We start from the raw sequence: 20,264 nt of genomic DNA on the forward strand, positions 1-20,264 counted from the left end.
CAATCTGATTTATTCTAGGATTTGATGTTGAATCATTCTAACTCTTACTAGAAACCAGTAGTTAATGGTACTTTTGAGACCTTTATCTTCTGGGCAAATACAACACTTGTCAACAGCACAGAGGCTCTTGAATGATGAGAATTGTGTACTACATTGACATATATTTATTATGAGAGTTCAAATGCAGTTGTCTAAAACCTACTATTCATGTCTACTAGAGTTTAGTAAGGTGTTATAATAGATGTTAAACTTAATTAAGAGTATAATTTAATTATAACCTGCCAGAAATGGATAGAAAGTCTTATGCTGCTTAAGTGAATAATTAGTGGGCATAAATAATTTTGTTTTAATACTATTTCTTTGAAGGTTCCAGGCCTTTGGAGATTTATTTGATGAAGCTATCAAATTAGGTTTGACAGCTATTCAAACTCAGAATCCTGGTTTTTATTATCAACAAGCAGCATACTATTCTCAGGAAAGAAAACAGCTTTCCAAAGCACTTTGTAGTCATGAGGTAAGTCATTGACTTCTATGTTAATTAATTTTAAAAGAATAAATCTTTCATTCAGCAAACACTTAATCCTTTCTTAACTATGTAGCTGGCACTGGTGGGTAATGGTGGTGATATTTTTCCTCTAGTCTGTAAATATTGACAGTTTGCAATGTGTATCTTTTCAGGAATTATGATTATTGTTTTCTTCTTTAGTATGATAGCTGATATTTATCCAGCATGTATTTTACAAAGCACCTCTTGTAAGTTATCTTCTTTGCTACTGTTAATAATTCTATAAGGTAGGGATGGCCATATCATCTCCATTTTATAGATGAGGAAACAGGCTCAGAGAGGTTTAGTGACTTGTCCACTGTCACAGAGTTAGTAAATGACGGAGGAAGGTTTTGAACCTAGTTCTGGCTTCAGAGCCAGTATTCCTTCCTCTTTGTGATGATTGCCCCAACTCTTTTACTAAACCTTTGATGTCATTTTTTTGTGGAAAACATGTTGAATTCCAGTTGAACACTCCAAAGTCCGTTAGACTTTGCATTCGAGCAAAAGTCACAATTTACCTCCCCCTTTAAGGGGCAAGAAAATCAGTATGTAGCTTAAATTTATCTTTTTCTTCTGATCAGGACAGTGAGTAGGAATTGAATTGAAAGCGATTGAAAGAAGGGCATCCTTGGAAATACTCTGATAGGTCATCTTTTTGGCTCTTGTCTCCCCCGGAGTGTTTTTGATATGTTGCATGTTTTCACAGTTCTACAGCTTCTTGAATGTGACAGTACACTTTGCCTTCATCTTTAAATATGCCACTTAGAAATTGAACTCTCTTTTATAAGCAGAGTAAAGTAAAGGGGATAGTCAGTGCCTGATCATGTATGAAAACATTTTCTTTATGTTGACCATAAAAGGGAATCATGGGCACATCAAAAAGTTTGTACTTTCATATAAAAACTATCTGGAAGAAAACAGATTGGTTACCTTTGTTTTCCAGAATTTGAAATAGCTAAGATTACTACATAAAATTCAGAAAATTATCTGGCTTTGTCATTAAGGGTAAAAAAAAAATCTTTATGTTATTCGTACATGGTTTCAATCAGTCAACCAGTATTTGTAAGTTTTTGGTGTGGTATATTATTAAAACTTGAAATCAGGTTTGAACATGATTCACACATTATTGAAATTAGGATTTATTGTATGATGAAGAATTAGAAACAAGCTTTGATTCAACCAACATTTATTAAGAACTCTTGCCTTGTGTAAGGCAAAGCTTGATTCCTTTTGAAGATTTCTCCTGTAGGACTATTCCCATTTGCCAAAAGAACAAACACCTTTTACAGACAATGTAAAGAAACATGGGTGGTGTGTCAAATCCGCAAGACTTCATCAAGTTTATTTCCATGATCCTCCATTAAAGTCCTCTTCTCTTTCATTGTGTCCTGCATTTGCACTTAGATTTTTGAAGGCTATGGCAGCACATTACAGCATCTTCTAGAAAACCAGAATGACATAGATTAACTACGTATTATTTGTCTGGGGACCAAATTAGCTAAGTTCAAGAAAGGCTCATAAATAGAAAATGGGCTACTTAGTGATAAATTTTTTTAGCCCCAGGAACTCAGGAAGACAGTTTGAGATACAGAGGGTTATAATTAGTATCAATTCAGCAAGTACCCACCCTAATAAAATCATACATCCTTCAAGTATAATTTTCATGAAACTGTTATTCTGACCCTAGAGAAAATATGGACAGTTAGGGTACAGTGGATAGGAGTACCAGGACTGGAGTTAGGAAGACTTGTGTTCAAATCCAGCCTCACACACTAGCTTTATGATCCTGGGCAAGTCACTTAACCCTGATTGCCTCAGTTTCCTCATTTGTAAAATGAGCTGGAAAAGTAAATGGTAAACCACTCTAGTATCTTTGCCCAGAAAATCCCAAAAAGGGGTCATGAAGAGTCTGACATAACTGAAAATGACCAAACAACAAAATATAATAAATTTATAAATCTGATCCAGAACTTGTGTTTTAAAATGTACATAGGTGTTTGAATACAAATTCAGTGTTCATATTTCTGGAATTTCTTTCAAAATAACTTTTTAATGGATATATTGAAGAAGAAGAAGTGACTTGTACCAAAAAAAAATCAATTCTTGTTTAAGACTTTATTTAATGAATTTGCAGTCTTCTGTGACATATCCCAGTCCTGATCCCTTAGAAACACAAACAGGCACACTTGACTTTTATGGACAGAGAGCATGGCGACAAGGAATTCTAAGTAAGTAGCCTTTTTATTTTTTTTTTCTGTGTTGGGGGAGGTGGGGTTTGCTGTATTTTCCCTAGTGTAAATAGGCACTCATCTCCATTCCCTACATTTTTGGTTCTTCTTTACCTCAGATCTTCGCAGAGTTAAACAAGAGACAAAGTCTACCTCATCTCAGACTCCGAGGCTAACAATAGGCCAGCGAATTAGAAAGTTTCTAGCCCCTCTCCTAGAATATAGCAAATGCCCCTAAGGCCCAAGACTGACTAGTTATAAACCCAGCACGACTGTATGCTTTTCTGCATACTATAAACATCTGTGGGAAATGGTTCCTATTCAGAAGTCTGTTTGCCTCATAGAGACTTTCCTTCTCTATATATAGGCTAAATGAGGCTGCTTCTTTCAATGACTTGAAGTTATATATGAAATAAAATTTTCTATTGTGTTCCAGGCCATAAGCAATGTGTTTTCTTTCCATATTTCCGTGAAATAAAATACCTGCCAGTTTTTCCATTGATTGTCAGTGGGCAAATATATTATGAAGAGGAAGTTTGTCTTGTCTGGAGGCTTTTTTAAAAAGAGTATCTTTTTTATAGATTTATACTTTTCATTACAATTGTTAGACTATCTTTTTGAGATTTATACACCTTAAGAATCCATTTGTAATTAATAATATAACCCAAGCATTTTTATAATTCACCAAAAATTTAGTTTAGTAAATCACTGTTACTTTCAGCAATGTTTTGACTAGACTTTTAAGTTTGTTGCTTTGGAGATCTACTTTGACAACAATAAATGAAATCACATGAAATTTTACAATTTATTATGTTTAACTCATTAAAATATGATTGAACTACAAATGACCTAAGAAATAACTTCTCTGGATTCTTTCCAAGTTACAGAGATCATGAAGATGATGCTTGTCATCTTTGTAGTGATTGGTATCTTACTTGTCAAGGAATTTTTACTTGAAGAAGCTCTGCAGAGAAGTGAATTATGTAAACACAGTGAGGCTAATAGTAGTTCATTTCATCTTCCAGCTGTATTAATTTCAAAGGATGAAAGCACACCGAGTCCAAAATATTCTTTTCAGAACACAGATCAAAGTTCTTAAAGTAACAGCGATTTCTTTAGAGTCTTAGGTGACCAAAAAAAAAAAGTCTTAGGTAAAAGAATGCTTGTGGCTTTATTAAATTCATTATGGAGGGTTTAAGGTGTTTGTTCATATCATCCTTGTGAAGAATTTAAGTGTGTTATGGTTAAATGTATCATTTTAAATTTATCTTGTTCAGGTTTTGATCTTTCTGATCCTGAAAAAGAGAAGGTAGGAATTCTTGCTCTTCAGCTGAAGGAAAGGAATGTCAGCCACTCGGTGAGGGTTCTCCTCTAAACACTCATTATGTTCCTTAAGGTCAGCAACAAGCTGTTTTCTAACAATATCCCCCATTTGATCCTCTCTGATAGGAAATAATAATAACTCTTCTAAGTAATGCTGTTGCACAGTTTAAAAAGTATAAGTGTCCAAGAATGAAGAGTCATCTAAGTAAGTATCAACTGCTCCCTTAGCTATATATGACTTGAAATAGATTTTAAGGATTGTATTTAAATCTAGTAGGTTTTATTTTTGCTTCTGATATTTTATTTCTTTATTTTTATAGTGGTTCAGATGGGAGAAGAATATTACTTTGCCAAGGACTATAGTAAAGCTTTGAAGTAAGTATGATTATGTGTGATTTTCAATAGCCATATATGGACACAATTTGCCTCATCATGAAATCAGTGTAGCAGTTTTTATAGTAGGATTCATTGCATATATATTAGTCCGAGTGGCTGCTAACTATCCTTATATACCTCACAACTCATTCTGACTAGGATTGTTCTAAGGACCACCTACTGGCTAATTGTCTGAATGGAATTAAAGTTTTGTCTAGAAGTCAGGCATAGACTATTGTGCTTTCATGGGAAAAGTCTTACATGAATAATTTATTAGGTTTTTCATGTTTATATATGAACTGAAAAAACATAAACTGAAAATAAAGCACTTGAATTTTCTTAAAAATCTATTTTTGACCTTAAATTCTAGAATTAATGAAATGAATTGGAAAAAATAGACATACTTCTAATATTTTGGTTGCTTTCCCACTTTAATTTCTTTTTAGATTGTTGGATTATGTGATGTGTGATTACCGGGGTGAAGGATGGTGGACCCTACTTACATCTATATTGACCACAGCTTTGAAATGTTCCTACCTCATGGCACAATTAAAAGATTACATTACCTATTCCCTTGAACTCCTTGGAAGAGGTATCTTATTAAGGAAAAATGTGGTTGTGATTCTATAGGAGAACTAGGAATGAGCAAGTGAAAAAAGCATTCCACACCTACTTTTGTGTTAGGAACAGTGCTGTGTGCTATAAATAGAAATACATAATGAACTTCCTTATAGTTGAATATATGTGTGTTTTAGTGGTGATGGTAGGCATAGTTGGGAGTTTTGGTCTGAAGAGTCAAAGGGCTTGTGAGTAGAGTCACAGGGCAATTGATTATCACGCTCTTTCCAAAAGCAGTGGTAGTAGTGATTTGATTACTGTTTTGAGAGCAAAGGGTGGAAAGCTAGGAAGCTGAGAAGGGTGATCTGTTTGAGGTGACAGGAAAAATAAATATCAAGATGCTCCAGGGTTTCCTGCCTGATGATTAGATGGGATGTAAATTGTTTTCTGGGACCCTACCTTCAAGGTGTAGTGGATTAGATGAATTTACACTTATTTACTTATTCACCAGTGAGCACAGCTCAGTCTCAGGGTTGAGTTCCAAAGTTGAATGGAATTAGCTGCCCAGGGAAGTGGGGGCATAATCTCAGGAGGGAGGTTAAGTGTACCTGGAGGATGGCTCTTCTAGGTTTGGTGGTAGGGAGCATCAGCAGGGCAGATAGCAGGATTTCTGAGGGATTCCTAAATCAAAGTTTGGATGTTGTACATAAAAATATCATAGTTTTTAATATATGTATGTATATTATATATATATGTATATATATACACATATATGTATTTTCATATATATGCATACGTAGATAGGAGAAAGTGATTTTTCACAATGAGAGTTGAAGTGCTTTTGGGCCAAATAGAGTATCCAAATTCAGTATTGTACTAAACCATCTTAAGGCCTCATTTTTGGCACCTATGTCCTTAAAGGGAATTTTCATTTTTCTTTATGTCAGTTCAGGCCATCTATGATTTGGTGGGTGTGAGACTTCATCTCTAATTTAATATTTTTTAGTATTGCATAGAGCTTAGAAAGATTAAGTTACTTGCCCAGGGTTTTAGAGCAAGTATATATCAAAGGTGAGATTTGAACCCTAGTTTTATTCATTCTAAGTCCAGCATGTGTGCATGCTGCTTTTAAAAAAAATTTAGAACACTTTAATCACTTGTATGACTTCTATTTTTTAAATCCTTTTTCATATTAGCTTCTACCCTAAAAGATGACCAGAAATCTCGAATAGAAAAGAACCTTATGAATGTTTTAATGGTAAGATCTCATTTTCTTTCTCCCCAAATGTACCTTTCTGCCGCCAGCGGCTGTGGTGCCTAAATGGCCAAATGCCATGGAGAGTGAAAAGAAAAACACATAACACGGGCCAGGCGGGAGAGTAAAGAACAGCTCCATTTATTATGCAGAGGAACAGGGCTTATATACCTTTTAGGCAAGCAGAATCAACAAATCCACGTGTGAGGCATTTGCATAATGCATGACTTCCTTGAGCTTAGTTCCCCTTTTGCTGTAAAAAAAATTGGTTAATAGCCCACAGGTGCTATTTAGCAGTGTGCTGTGAGGGTTTTAGACAGAGCATGTGTGTACCGAGGAGGCTTGAAGAGCCTCTATCCTGAGCAGCACATGTATGCCGAGAGAGGGATGAAGAGCCCACGTGCTGAGTTATCAGCCCAAGGACTTTCTCAGAGCTGGCCCTCTACATCTTTCTACTAAACTTCGCTACCATCTTTCCAATCTCTCAGGTTTACAACCTTAATGTTATCTTTGACTTTGCACTTTCCTTCACTTACATATCCAGTCAGTTGGCAAATCCTATTGTTTCTACTTGTCCTCACAATTTCCCTCACATCCATCCCCTTCTCGCTAATCACAGCCACTTCCAAAGTGCAGGCTTTCATCACCTCTTGCATAGAGCTTTGCAGTAGCTTCCTAATTATTCTGTCTCTTAGCTCTCTTCTCTTTAGTCCATCCTCCATCTAGCTGCCAAAGTGATTTTCCTTAAACATTTTGCACTTGTCACTCTCCTACTCAATGAACTCTATTGCCCCTATTCCCTGTAAGATCAAATATAAGCTCTAACTGGCTTTCATAACCTGACCCCAGCCTCTTGAGTCACTCTTTCCAGACTGGCCCTCTCTTACTCTCATCACCACTCCATATCCCATGTTCGTACCCTTATGCTGGCTCTTTCCCATGTCTGGAATACAATCTTTCCTCACCTACACCTTAATAGAATCTCTCATTTCCTTTGAGACATAGCTCAAGCACCACCCTTTGCACAAAACTTTTCCTGATCTCTTCCAGTTGCTAATGGCCTTATTCCCAAACTACCTTGTACTTGTTCTATATACACATACACACACACATTATCTCCATTGATTACATGTAAGCATCTAGAGACCGGGGTGTTTTGTTGTTATTGTTACCCCAGCATCTTGCATAGTGCCTGATAGTGGGTAATAAAAACTTAATGATTGACTGATAAATTGGAGATCTCTCTTTTTTCAGTTTTCTTTCTTTGATCTAAAGCAAATGAATTGTGTAACTTTATATTGGTACAGAATGAAATTCCTGATCCAGAACCTGATTGTGATATGTCAGCTGTGAAAACTGCCCAGAAACTATGGGCTGATCGTGTTTCCTTAGCAGGCAGCAATATTTTCACAATAGGTGTTCAGGATTTTGTACCATTTGGTAAGTAATGAATGATTATATTTATTGAAATGACTCCTATAAAATTACTATGTTCAGAAAAAAATGGATAAATATGCGGTCAAAGGAAGAATTTTCAATGTGTTATATTTCATAGTCAGCTGTTCTATATTTTCTCTCATTTTCCTATTGACTTTTTTCCCATGACTCTCTTAAGAGTGATAAGCTGAAATGCCATTACTAGATGTGTATCCCAAAGAGATCATAAAAAAGAGGAAAGGACCTACATGTACAAAAGTATTTATAGAAGTTCATTTTGTGGTGGCAAAGAATTGGAAATGGAGGAGATGCCCATCAGCTGAAGAATGGCTGAACAAGTTGTGGTATATGAATGTAATGGAATACTATTGTGCTATAAGAAATGATTAGCAGGCAGATTTCAGAAAAACCTGGACAGAACTTACATGAACTGATGCTGAGTGAAGTGAGTAGAAATCAAGAGAACATTGTACATAGTAACAGCAACATTGTGAGATGATCAGTTTTGATAGACTTAGCTCTTATCAGCAATACAGTGATCTAAGACAATTCCAGAAGATTCATGATGGAAAACGCTATCCACATCCAGAAAAAGAACTATGGAGTCTGAATGCAGATCGAAGCTACCATTTTCTTTTTTCGTTTTTTTTTTTCTCGTGGTTTTTCCCTTTTGTTCTGATTCTTATTTCATAACATGATTAATGGGGAAATATGTTTAATATTATTGTACATGTATGGCCTATGTTAGAATGCTTGCTGTCTTGGGGAAGGGGGAGGAAAGGGAGGGAGAAAAAAAATTTGGAACTCAAAATCTTATAAAAGCCAATGTTGAAAACTATCTTTACCTGTAATGGAAAAAATAAAATACTATGGCGGGGGGCGGGGGGGGATGGGGACTGAGAAGCTGAGAGTCTGACTGCTTCATTTTTTTCCCTTTCTAGTTCACTGTCACTAAACATGACCATACCAAGTGACATGTGTCACAGTTGTGATGCTTAGAAATTTTTTTGTTTTACTATCCAGAAGTCTTTGCTGAGCTTTTTTTGTTCCACTTGATTAGTTCTGTATCACTTCATATAGATTTTCTTATGTATTTCTTTGAATTCTTCATATTCATTATCTTTTATGGTCTAGCAATATTTAATTGTATTCATATGTTGTAATTGGTTCATCCATTCCCCAGTACTTTGTTTTCAGCTTTCTGACATTGGAGATGATGCTTACATGAACAATTTTTGTCTGTGTGAATCTTTTCTTGCTGTCAGTAACCTCAAAGGGATTTAGTCCCAGTGTTGAGTTCCTTGGGTCTGAGGGTATAAAAATTATGTGAGAAAAGTTACCACACCAAAACTTGCATGGAATATTAATTGCACTGTATATTTTTGCATGCCTTTGCCAGCCTTAACAATCCAAGCTTAATGTTGCATATTTTTATATGTCATGTGACAAAAATATTTTGGTACCTTTGTTTTACCTACAGCATGTGGAGCATGTTAAAGAAATTGCATGCCATGCTATGAGGAAGGAACCTCCGAACTAAATTTCAGCAAAGCAATTGCATCTAAATTGTGTTCTCCCTTTTTTGTTGAATTATCTATATATACTTTATGCAGCTAAGTCAGAAGATTCATATTCTCTTTTATTGTAGAATATACATATTGCATCTTGCACATGAACATTACTAATGAGAAGAACATGTAGGGAGATTTCCAATTCTTTTACTAGTTATTTAAGGTATTTGTCTTGTTGTTTTGCTTTTTTTCAATTAATAGTTAATTCAAACAACTAATTTGCATTGCAAAGATGAAACAGTATCCATAATTATAAATATTGTTTAAATTTAAGGCATTGTTGACACTCAAACACGAATGAGTTTTTTGTGTACTTTGTAAAATTAGTTGTAGCTACGAACTTGCTTTTCGTACTCATTCAGTCCTCTCTGGTGTATAGAATTGCTCAGTGCTATTATTTCTATTTAAAGTGAATTTTTCCATAGAATCAAATAGTACAAAAACTTTCTTTACTTTTTAAGATAGCAATGATAATAAACAGCCATAACATTGTGATGGAATTCTTATTTTTACTAATATTTTAAAAAATCTAAATTGGAAAATGGAAGGTAAGTCTTTAGAGCTTATTAGCTCTATGATCACTATTTGAAATAAAATATTTGTTAGTAAAAAATGAAGAATTTGAAAAAATTTTCAGTATGCTTACAATTCAGAGTTTTTAAAATTAAAAAAAAAACTTTCTCACGTAATTAATTTTTTTTTCCTAGAGACTTCAACCTATTCAAAACATGAGCAGCAATAAATTTTCTTGTCTCTCTTCCCACAGCCTTTCCAACAATGAGCTCTCCCATATTTTAGCAACTTTGCTAGCTTGATGGATATGAAGTGATACCTCCAAACTATTTTAATTTACATTTCTTTGTTAATTGTGATTTTGAACTCTTTTTTTATGACATTATGGATAGCTTGTGTTTCTTTTGAAAACTTTTTATTTTATTTTGAGCACTTATCTATTGGGGAGTGGCTTTCAACCTTTGAAAATTTCCGTCAATTCCTTATTGATTTTGAATGTCATACTTCTATAAAAGTTATATTTAATGCAAATTTTTTCCCCCAAGTTTTATCTTCTTTTAGATCATAGTTGCATTGATTTCTCTGAATGTGTGTATGTGCAAAAGCTGCTTTAGTTTTCTAAAATTTGGGATCATCTTTTATTGTCTTTTTGTGTGCTTACAAATTATTCCATCTATAAGTTTCCATTCTGTTCTGATTTTTTTTACAGTGTAGTTTTTTTGTTTTGTTTTATGTTTAGGTCATTTATCCATTTGAAATTTCATGTGTAATCTGAATTGGAAGAGACCTTAGAAATTATCTGCTTCTTGTAAAATAGAGATTGCTCTTCCAAGTAATTTGTATTCTTGAGTTTATTTATTAGATGCTAGCCTCCCATGTATGTTTGTTTCTAGTCATTTCCAGTGATCTACTTTTCTATTTTTTTACTTAGTACTAGCTAACTTTTATGATGATTGCTTGTTATAATGTAGTTTAAGATCTCGTAGCATTAAGTCCTCTTCTAACTACTTCTTTTCACTATATTTCTTCACAATCTTGACCTTTTTTTCTTCCAAATGAGTTTTGTTATTTTGTCCAATCCTATAAAAAATTCTCTTTCTTCATTTAAAATGAAATACAACACTGCATCTTCATTTTCAAAAACTTCTGTTTTTACTTATTTGTCTTTGAACTACAGTTATTTCTGCTGAGATTGAAATGTTTTAAGTGCAATAAAAATGTCTAATATAAAAATGCATCCTTTCTGAAGAATAAGTTTTGAAGAAAAAAAACGAATGTAGGACCAGTGCCTGGAAGTATGTGACTTCTCTCTTTCCTTTTTTTTTCTAGTACAGTGCAAAGCCAGATTTCTAGCCCCAAGCTTTCATGTGGATGTGCCTGTTCAGTTTGATATTTACCTGAAAGCTGATTGTCCGCATCCCATCAGGTTTTCCAAGCTCTGTGTTAGCTTTAATAATCAGGTAATATATTTTGATTTGTTTATTCACTTGGTGGAAGGGGAAGTGTTTTATTTTAATGAAGTTTGCTTTAAACTAGCAAATTTAATATATTTTTAGTTATTGATGAATTTGTAATGACAAAAGTATTTCTGTGTGATCAGCCTTGAAATGAATTCATATTGCAAATCTTATTTATGAGCAGGCTAACTGCCTTTACAACAAAATGTTGAAAATGCTACCTTGGTTGTAGTTTTTATTTTTGTGCCACATTTATGAAATCTAAGCATTTTATATGGTGTGCATCATTGTTAGGATGGTGTTAAGTTGGAAAACTGTTTTCTCCTTTTTGCTATTTTAATTACTAATTCCAATATATTTAAAATAAATACTTAGAACAAGCTAATCTGTATATCTTAACATCTTTGAAGGCTAAATTTGTGATCATATGCTAAAATTCTGCGGTTTAAAATTATTCAAAATGTAAGTTGCAGGCTTGAGTTATTCACGAACAGTTGATATTTTTCTAATTGTTTAGATCTGACTTTATTTGTGTGAAAAGTGTTTTGTAATTGTGTTCACGTAGTTTCTGACTTTGTCTTGGCAGGTGGACTCCCAAGTATTTTGTATTATCTACAGTTATTTTAAATGGATTTTTTCTATCTCTTGCAGCTGGGCTTTGTTGGTTATATGTAGAAATGCTGATGATTTATGTGGGTTTATTTTATATTCTGCAACTTTGCTAAAGTTGTTAATTCAACTAGCTTTTTAGTTGATTCTCTAGAACTCTCTAAGTATACTGTCATCATCAGCAAAGAGTGTTAATTTTGTTGGTGTATTCTAATTCCTTCCAATTCTTTTTCTCCTCTTACTGCTATAGCTAACATATCTAGTACAATATTGAATAATTGTGGTGATGATGGGCATCCTTGCTGCACCCTTGATCTTATTGGGAAGGATTCCAGCTTATCTCCACTATGGATAATGCCTGCTGATGGTTTTAGATAGATGCTACTTATCATTTTAAGGAAAATTCCATTTATTGCTATGCTTTCTAGTGTTTTTAATAGGAATGAGTGCTGTATCTGTTGAGATAATCATATGGTTTCTGTTGGTTTTGTTATTGATGTGATTAGTTCTGCTGATAATTTTCCTAATATTGAACCACCCCTGAATTCCCGGTATATTCCTACCTGGTCATAGTCTGTGATTCTAGTAGTAGATTTCTGTAATCCCTTGCTAGCATTTTATTTAAATTTTTTGCATCAAAATTCATCGGGAAAATTGGTTTATAGCTTTTTTCCTGTATTTTAGCTCTTCCTGTGTTAGGTGTTAGCACCATATTTGTGTCATAAAAGGAATTTGGTAGGACTCTTTTGCCTATTTTTCTAAATAGTTTATATAGTTTTGGAATTAATAGTTCTTTGAATGTTTGATAGAATTTACTTGAGAATCTATCTGGCCCTGGGGACTTTTTCTTGGGGAGTTCATTGATGGCTTGTTCAATTTCCTTTTCCAAAAAGGGGTGATTTAGGTGTTTTGTTTCCTCTTCCGTTAATCTGGGCAATTTATATTTTTTGTAAATATTTATTAATTTTGTTCAGATTGCCAGATTTATCGACATGTAATTGGGCAAGATATTTCCTAATGATTGTTTTAATTTCCTCTTCATTGGTGGTAAATTCACCCTTTTCATCTTTGATTCTGGATATTTGGTTTGCTTCTTTCTTTTTTTAAAATCAAATTAACCAGTGGTTTATCTATCTTACTGGAGTTTTTTTCTCCCCATAAAACCAGTTCTGGGTTTTAGTTTTCTTACTTTCACTTTTATTAATCTCACCTTTGGTTTTCAGGATTTCCAATTTGGTATTTACTTGGAGATATTTAATTTGTGCTTTTTCCGGTTTCTTTTAGTTGTGTGCCCAATTCATTGATCTGCTCTCTCACTATTTTATTGATGTAAGCACTTAGAGATATTAATTTTCCCCTAAGTACTGCTTTGGCGGCATCCCATAAATAATTTTGGTATGTTGTCTCATTATTGTCATTCTCCTTAATCAAATTATTGTTTCTGTGATTTGTTCTTTGACTTGCTCATTCTTTAGATTATTTAGTTTCCAATAAATTTTTAATCTATCTTTCTACTGTCCGTTATTGAATATGATTTTTACTGCATCATGATCTGAAAAGGATGCATTTAATATTTCTCCCTTTCTACATTTGATTGTGAGGTTTTTCTGCCCTAATACATGGATACGTGTCATGTACAGCTGAGAAAAAAGTATATTCTTTTCTATCCCCATTTGTTATTTTCCAGAGCCTTACCTTCTTTCTTATTTATTTTGTGGTTAGATTTATCTAGTTCTGAGAGGGGAAAGTTGAGGTCCCCCACTAGTATAGTTTTACTGTTTATTTCTTATAACTGACTTAATTTTTTAAGAATTTGGATGTCATACCACTTGGTGCATATATGTTTAGTATTGATATTACTTCATTGTCTATGATGCATTTTAGCAAGATGTAGTTTTCTTATCTTTTTAAGTAGATTTATTTTTGCTTTTACTTTGTCTGAGATCATGATTGCTACCCTGCTTTTTTACTTTAGCTGAAGCATGATAGATTCTGCTCCAGCTGCTTACCTTTACTCTATGTGTCTCTCTTCTTCAAGTATGTTTCTTGTAAACAACATGTTCTAGGATTCTGGTTTTTAATCCAATCTGCTATCCACTTCCATTTTATGGATGAGTTCATCCTGTTCACGTGCATAATGATGATTACTGACTGTGTATTTCCCCCCCATCCTCTTTATCCTTCTCTCTCCTTCTACCTTTCCCTCCTCAGCAGTGTTTTGCTTCTGATCACTGCCTCCCCAATCTGCCCTCGCTTCTATCAGTTCTTTCTCCCTCCCTCCCTTTTCTTGTTCTCCTCCCCTCCTACTTCCCTATAGGGTAAGATAAAATTCTATATTCAACTGATTGTGTATGGTATTCACTCTTTCAGCCGGTTCCAGTGAAAGTAAGGTTCGTGTTATGCTGTCTTTTTCACTGTAATAGATCTTCCGTGCCTCTTCGTGTAAGAGAATTTACCCCATTTAATTTACCCTTCCTTCTGCTCCCAGTTATAATCCTCTTTCTCACCCCTTGAAGTCTCCTTATGCTAGCACCCTCTAGGTACTCCTTCTAACTGCAGTAATAGTGATACATTCTTAAGAGTTAAAAGTATCATCTTCCCATGTAAGGATGCAGTTTAGCATTGTCGAATCCTTTATTTTTATCTTTCTTTTTATGTTTCTCTTGAGTCTTGTGTTTGAAGGTTCAGCTCTGTTCTTTTTACCAGCAAAGCTTGAAAGTCTTTTATTTCAACGAATGACCATTTTTCCCCCTGAAATGCTCAGTTTTGCTGGGTATGTGATTTTGGTTGTAGTCTTAGCTCCTTTGCCTTTCAGAATATCGTATTCCATGCCCTCCAAAACCTTAGTATGGAAGCTGCTAAATCCTGTGTAATCCTTACTGTGCCTCCACGATATTTTAGTTGTTTCTTTCTAGCTGCTTGCCATATTTTCTCCTTCACCTGGGAATTCTGGAATTTGGCTGTAATGTTTCTGGGAATTTTCATTTTGGGCTTTCTTTCAGGAAGTGATCAGTAGATTCTTTCATTGTCTATTTTGCCTTCTGGTTTTAGGCTATCAGGGCAGTTTTCTTTGATAATTTCTTGAAATATGATGTTCAGGTCCTTTTTTTGATCATGACTTTAAGGTAGACCAATAATTCTTAAATTATCTCTCCAGGTCTGTTTTCCAGATCAGTTGTTTTTCCAATGAGATATTTTACATTTTCTTCTATTATTTAATTTTTAAAATTTTATTTATTTGATTCTTGATGTCTCATTAAATCATTAGCTTCCACTTGTCCAATTCTAATTTTTAAGGAGTTATTTTCTTCAGTTAGCTTTTTTACCTCCTTTTTAATTTGGCTAATTCTGCTTTTTAAGTTATTTTCTTCAGTACTTTTTTGTACATCTTTTTCCATTTTTGTGCTTCCTTTATCAAGCAGTTGACTGTTTTTTCTCATTTCTTTTCCCCAGTTTTTCTTCTATCTCTCTTATTTCATTTTTAAAGTCCTTTCTGAGCTCTTCTAAGAGTTCTTTTTGGGCCTGAGATCAATTCTTGTTTTTCTTTGAGACTTTTAATGTAGGCATTTTTACATTGTTATCCTCTTCTGAGTTTGAGTTTTGATAAATAAATTTCTATGGTCAGGTTCTTTTTGTTTGTTTTTTACTCATTTTTTTCACTGATCTGCACCGGGGCTCAGGGCCTCCTGCTGGCTTGCTGAGGCAGGGCCTGCTGGGATACTGCCTGACCTGCCCTGCATTCCGCTTTTGCCCAAGTGAGACAGACCTTTTCAACTGACCTTCCAAGTTGTCTTGGGCTGTGGAATTGTTTCACTCCTCCCTTTTGTTAATTCTGTCTTTCCAGAATTTGTTTTAAGGCTATATTTTATACTTGTGAGAGGTGAATTTGGGAGAATTCAAGCGGTTTCCTGCCTATTCTACTATCTTGGTTCCCAGACTGTATCTGGGTTGAGTCTTGAAGGACATAATAGACTTTATTAGGTGGAAGTGAGGAAGAGGTGCATTTTCAGGGATAGGAAACAGAGAGTGCCAAGGTCCAGAGATGAGAGATAAAATGTCATGTGTTAAGCAGTGAAAAGAGGGAGAGGATTCATTGAAGGAAACAAAACAATTAGAGAAGTATTAGAAGAATCAAGAGATGCTGTAATTCAGGAAGGACAGAATTTCAAGGTGATGTTATTTAACAGCATCAAATATATAGAGAATTCAAGCAGAATGAATTGCTAATGTCTCAGGGTTGTTGGCATTTCCACCCCCTTTGTCCTTATTTGCTTGAGTCAGTCCATTTTAACAAGTTCAGAATTTGCACAGTATCTGATAAGAGCCCCTTCCTAACTTGTCACTTCAGGCTATAAAAAGGGGCAAGTTTGCCAATTTCAAGGGTGGAGGGGATTGAAATGGACACATGCTCCTCTCTAGAGAGATTTCTGATGGAGAAAAGCTGACTTTTTCCATGTAAATCAGACTGACTTCTCCCCCCCCAAAAGTGCCTTAGAATTGAAACACAAAAAATAAATGAGTGGGCTGTTTTTGTCAGGTGAAAAGTATGCATAGGCTAATTATCATTGTTAGCTCCATAAGGGTCTTTGTTGTAGCAGACTCCTTAAGTCCTCCCCATTTTGTGAGATTTACCATTACGCAGAAAAGCAGCTAAAAGCTGCAAAGTGGCACAGTAGATGAAGTTCTGGACTTGAAGTCCAGAAGACCTGAGTTTAAATTCATCCTCAGACACTTACTGGCTGTTTGACCCTGGGCAAGTCCTGAACCCCTGACCCAGTTTCCTTATCTGTAAAAGCACCTACCCTCCAAGGATTATTGTGAGGATAAAGTAACAGATACTGTAATGTGTTTTGCAATCTTAAAAGCACTCTATAAATACTAGCTATTGCTATAATATTGATCTCATCCTTAAAGTATCTCTTTTAAGTCAGTAAGCTGTCACCATTCACTATAGTAGAAGCCACTTCTGAGTTCAAGTTAAGACATCAGATAGTTATTTCATTGTTCTTCATTTCTGTCTCACCTATTAATAGTAAACAATTCCTTATCAAATAATAACCAGAAATTGTTCTTTGTGATAACAAATGACATTTTACATATCCCTATATAAGCTTGCAAAGCACAGCCCTTGTATCTAATTTGATCTTAACATTGGCACAGTTTAAGGATAAAAAGTTAATGTGACTTGTCCAATGTCACACACCTAATAAGTGGTGGAACTGAGAATTAAAGCTGTTAAGTCTTGTGTTAAATTATGGATATGTGTTAAAGCTGCATCCTTGACTTAAAGGCTGTCAGTTTGCTTTTATACATTCTCTTATTTCAACTTTTTATATTATGAAGAAAGAGTGGCACTTAGTAAAGACAAATTTATTAACATATGTTGACTATATTTTCACCTCATGACAAAAGGATACAATCTGAAGATGTATTTTTCAACATCAGTATTATCCAAGTCAAGAGATTTAATTGAAAGTATTGTGTTCTCTTTTTAAATGTCAGTGACTCAATCCGGCAGGATATCTTTAATTCTCTCTATAATTTATTAATCTGCAAATGTCAGTATTTAACATTTTATAATGTTTGTAAGGTACATTGATATCATTAGATGGAAGACACCTGTATTTTTCTAAATTGGATTGAGTAATTTGAGATTGAAATTTACAATGCCTCATACAGGAATATAACCAGTTCTGTGTGATAGAAGATACACACCAAGTGGGTGATGTTTTGGAACATTCAACCCAAGGAGCCATGTGTCTAGTTCCTGGTAAAACAAGGAAGTTTACCTTTAAATTTGTTGCAAAAACTGAAGATGTGGGAAAGAAGATTGAGGTTAGTTACTGAATTTGAAAATGCTTACATAAGGTTATGTCATTAAATGGACTGATAATTCTATATCTTTTATGTATGAACATTCCTTTGCATATTGCATATTATAAAAAAGATAAAATTAAGTTGTATTTGAGTAATAGGTAATTTAATCTAGAATAATCAAAATGTCTTGTCCTTTTCAGTTATTTGCTTCTTGAAGTTATATCTGTATTGGTTGAAAAGGAATAATCGGGTAATGCAGTCTCTGGAGCCATTTGTACTATAGAATCATATTGGAGTTTGGCCCATTAGCATACTTAAATATTTCCATCTATGTGTTCACTGGTTTGGATACTCCCTCATTGACGTATATCACTTCTCCTCAATGACTTAGTGAAAGGTCTTCAGGGATTTCTTTGGTATACAAATTCACTACCTCACAGCCAGTCTGGTGGTGATTTGTCCCACACCTAGACTATCCTCAGACAAGGGCCATCCAGTCACTGAGCCTGACCTCAAATGTCTCTACAACTTGGTGCAGGACCTGCCAGAACTTACTGTCCCTTGCCATTAGTCATCAAGAGCTTAGAGTCCATCTTATGGTAAGGTTTTGAAATAGGGCTTTTGTTAGAAGTGTATATGCAGATGAATATGTTTATAATAACAACAGAAATACGATGGCTTTCTTATTTTGGATTTGAAGTTTTAAGTCTCTTAGTTTTGAATGACTGGCTACATTTATCCCAAATGTTTATTTTTTTTTTTTACTTTTTAAGTAAACAGTTCCACCAAAATAACAATTGCAACCTTTATTTTTAGCTTTGTTCTTATTATTTTAATAATAAAACTTATACTTTTTAGTTGAAGCTGAGTAGCATTCTTCAGAAGTCAGAATGCTGTTAGTTCTGTGAAATGCTGGGTTTGCTTCCCCCACCTCATATACACATTGTGAATTTGAATCTATCTCTTTTAATCAATAAAAATTTTATGGCATTTTTTGTAAATGTTTGAAGTCAAATTTGTGAGTTTAGAAGTTAAAGGCAATATGGCCATCAAAACAGACCATAACAGACTGGGGTTGAAGTTGTCAAATGTGTGAAATGGAGCTTTTCAAAGAATGCTTTGTTTTAGATTTCCTCAGTGGATCTAATCCTGGGCAGTGAAATTGGAAGATGTGTGATTCTAAGTTGGCAGGGAGGAGGAGGAGATGCTGCTTCCTCCCAAGAAGCACTGCAGGCTGCACGTTCTTTCAAAAGACGACCTAAGTTACCAGATAATGAAGTTCATTGGGACAGCATAATAATTCAAGCAAACACTATGTAAGTCTTCTTCGTTGGTCAGAATTAAGATGTGATGGTTTTGTTTTATTTTAAGAAAACTTGTTTTAAAAAATAAGTTTTCTGTGTTTTGAGCTTAGATATGTTTTTTTAAAGGATCATTTCCAGAGTTCCAAACATTTCTGTTCATCTCCGACACGAGCCCCCTGCCTTGACTAATGAAATGTATTGTTTGACTGTCACCATTCGGTCACAAGAGAAGACCCTAATCAGAGATGTGAAGCTCACTGCTGGTTTGAAACCAGGTACACTTTTCCTCTTCTTTATCAAAAAGGGCCATGGAGGAAGCAGAACTAAAAAAAGGAATGACTAAAGATATATTAGATCAAAATCCAAAGGCTGAAAAATTGGAAGAATAGATAAGGTCTCTGTAATTTTCAAAAAAGTATCTGGAAGATAGAGCTCAAAGAGAAAGTTTAATAGTCATTGATCTTCTTCCCTCCCTCATCTCCCCCCAATCCCAAAGAAACAAAAAACCTAAATACCAAATTTCAGGTCTTCCCAAAAGAATATTGTCTTAAAGTATTAGAATTCAAGGAGTAAGTGTAAATTGATAGATTCCATAACATGCCACTAGAGAGGAATCCCAGATTTATCTTAGCCAGAAATGTGGCTGCCAAGCTATAGAGTTGTCAAGTCAAAGAGGAAGTATTGCATGCAACCATGAAGAAACTGATAAAGAACTGAAGAACTTATTAGAATCATTAAGAAATACTCAGCACAATAAGAAAGGAAAAGAAAAATTAGAACGTGATTTATTGAAAAGTAAAGGAAAACCATTTCTCTCAGAGGAATACTTAATCCTGTAAAGTTGAACATGATCCTCCAGAAAGTAATAAATAGGCTTTTAAAATAATTGACTTCTAAGTATTTCTTTTGAAAAAGCTGTGGTTGTATTGGGCATGATGTTGCTTACCTGGAATGTTTGCTGCTGGGAATTATGAAATTGGTGATACACTTGAGCTTGGGAGTTCTGAGCTCTAGCAAGACTAGAGCCAATTTGGCATTCACATGAAATCTATCTACTACTACTAATGTGACATGCCTCTGAGAGTAGGAGACCACCAGGCTGCCCCAGGAGAGGCATTGTTCTCTTTGGCCTCATGACTTGGGTTAGAGCAAAGACCTGGGTTTGAGGATTTAGAGGAAATTGATACTTGTGGAAAGGTCATGAAAACATGAGTTTTATTACTATGCAGTGCAGCAAGTCGGCAAAAATGACAGCATACACAGACACACT

At 34.6% G+C, this 20,264-nt stretch overlaps 1 protein-coding gene across 1 annotated transcript in view; it reads left to right on the forward strand.

The window, feature by feature from the left end:
- The window catches only part of TRAPPC11 (trafficking protein particle complex 11), an 82,053-nt gene that overhangs the window by 25,985 nt on the left and 35,804 nt on the right, over positions 1-20,264 (forward strand). The window contains exons 10-21 of the mRNA XM_036763180.1: positions 367-514; positions 2,682-2,775; positions 4,053-4,132; positions 4,225-4,303; positions 4,419-4,473; positions 4,920-5,065; positions 6,228-6,289; positions 7,594-7,726; positions 11,137-11,267; positions 17,553-17,708; positions 18,819-19,006; positions 19,121-19,269. Coding sequence (XP_036619075.1) covers positions 367-514; positions 2,682-2,775; positions 4,053-4,132; positions 4,225-4,303; positions 4,419-4,473; positions 4,920-5,065; positions 6,228-6,289; positions 7,594-7,726; positions 11,137-11,267; positions 17,553-17,708; positions 18,819-19,006; positions 19,121-19,269 — 1,421 coding nt within the window. The remainder of the gene's footprint in view (positions 1-366; positions 515-2,681; positions 2,776-4,052; positions 4,133-4,224; positions 4,304-4,418; positions 4,474-4,919; positions 5,066-6,227; positions 6,290-7,593; positions 7,727-11,136; positions 11,268-17,552; positions 17,709-18,818; positions 19,007-19,120; positions 19,270-20,264) is intronic.

Source organism: Trichosurus vulpecula, chromosome 6 (assembly GCF_011100635.1).
Source record: "Trichosurus vulpecula isolate mTriVul1 chromosome 6, mTriVul1.pri, whole genome shotgun sequence".
NCBI lineage: Eukaryota > Metazoa > Chordata > Mammalia > Diprotodontia > Phalangeridae > Trichosurus > Trichosurus vulpecula.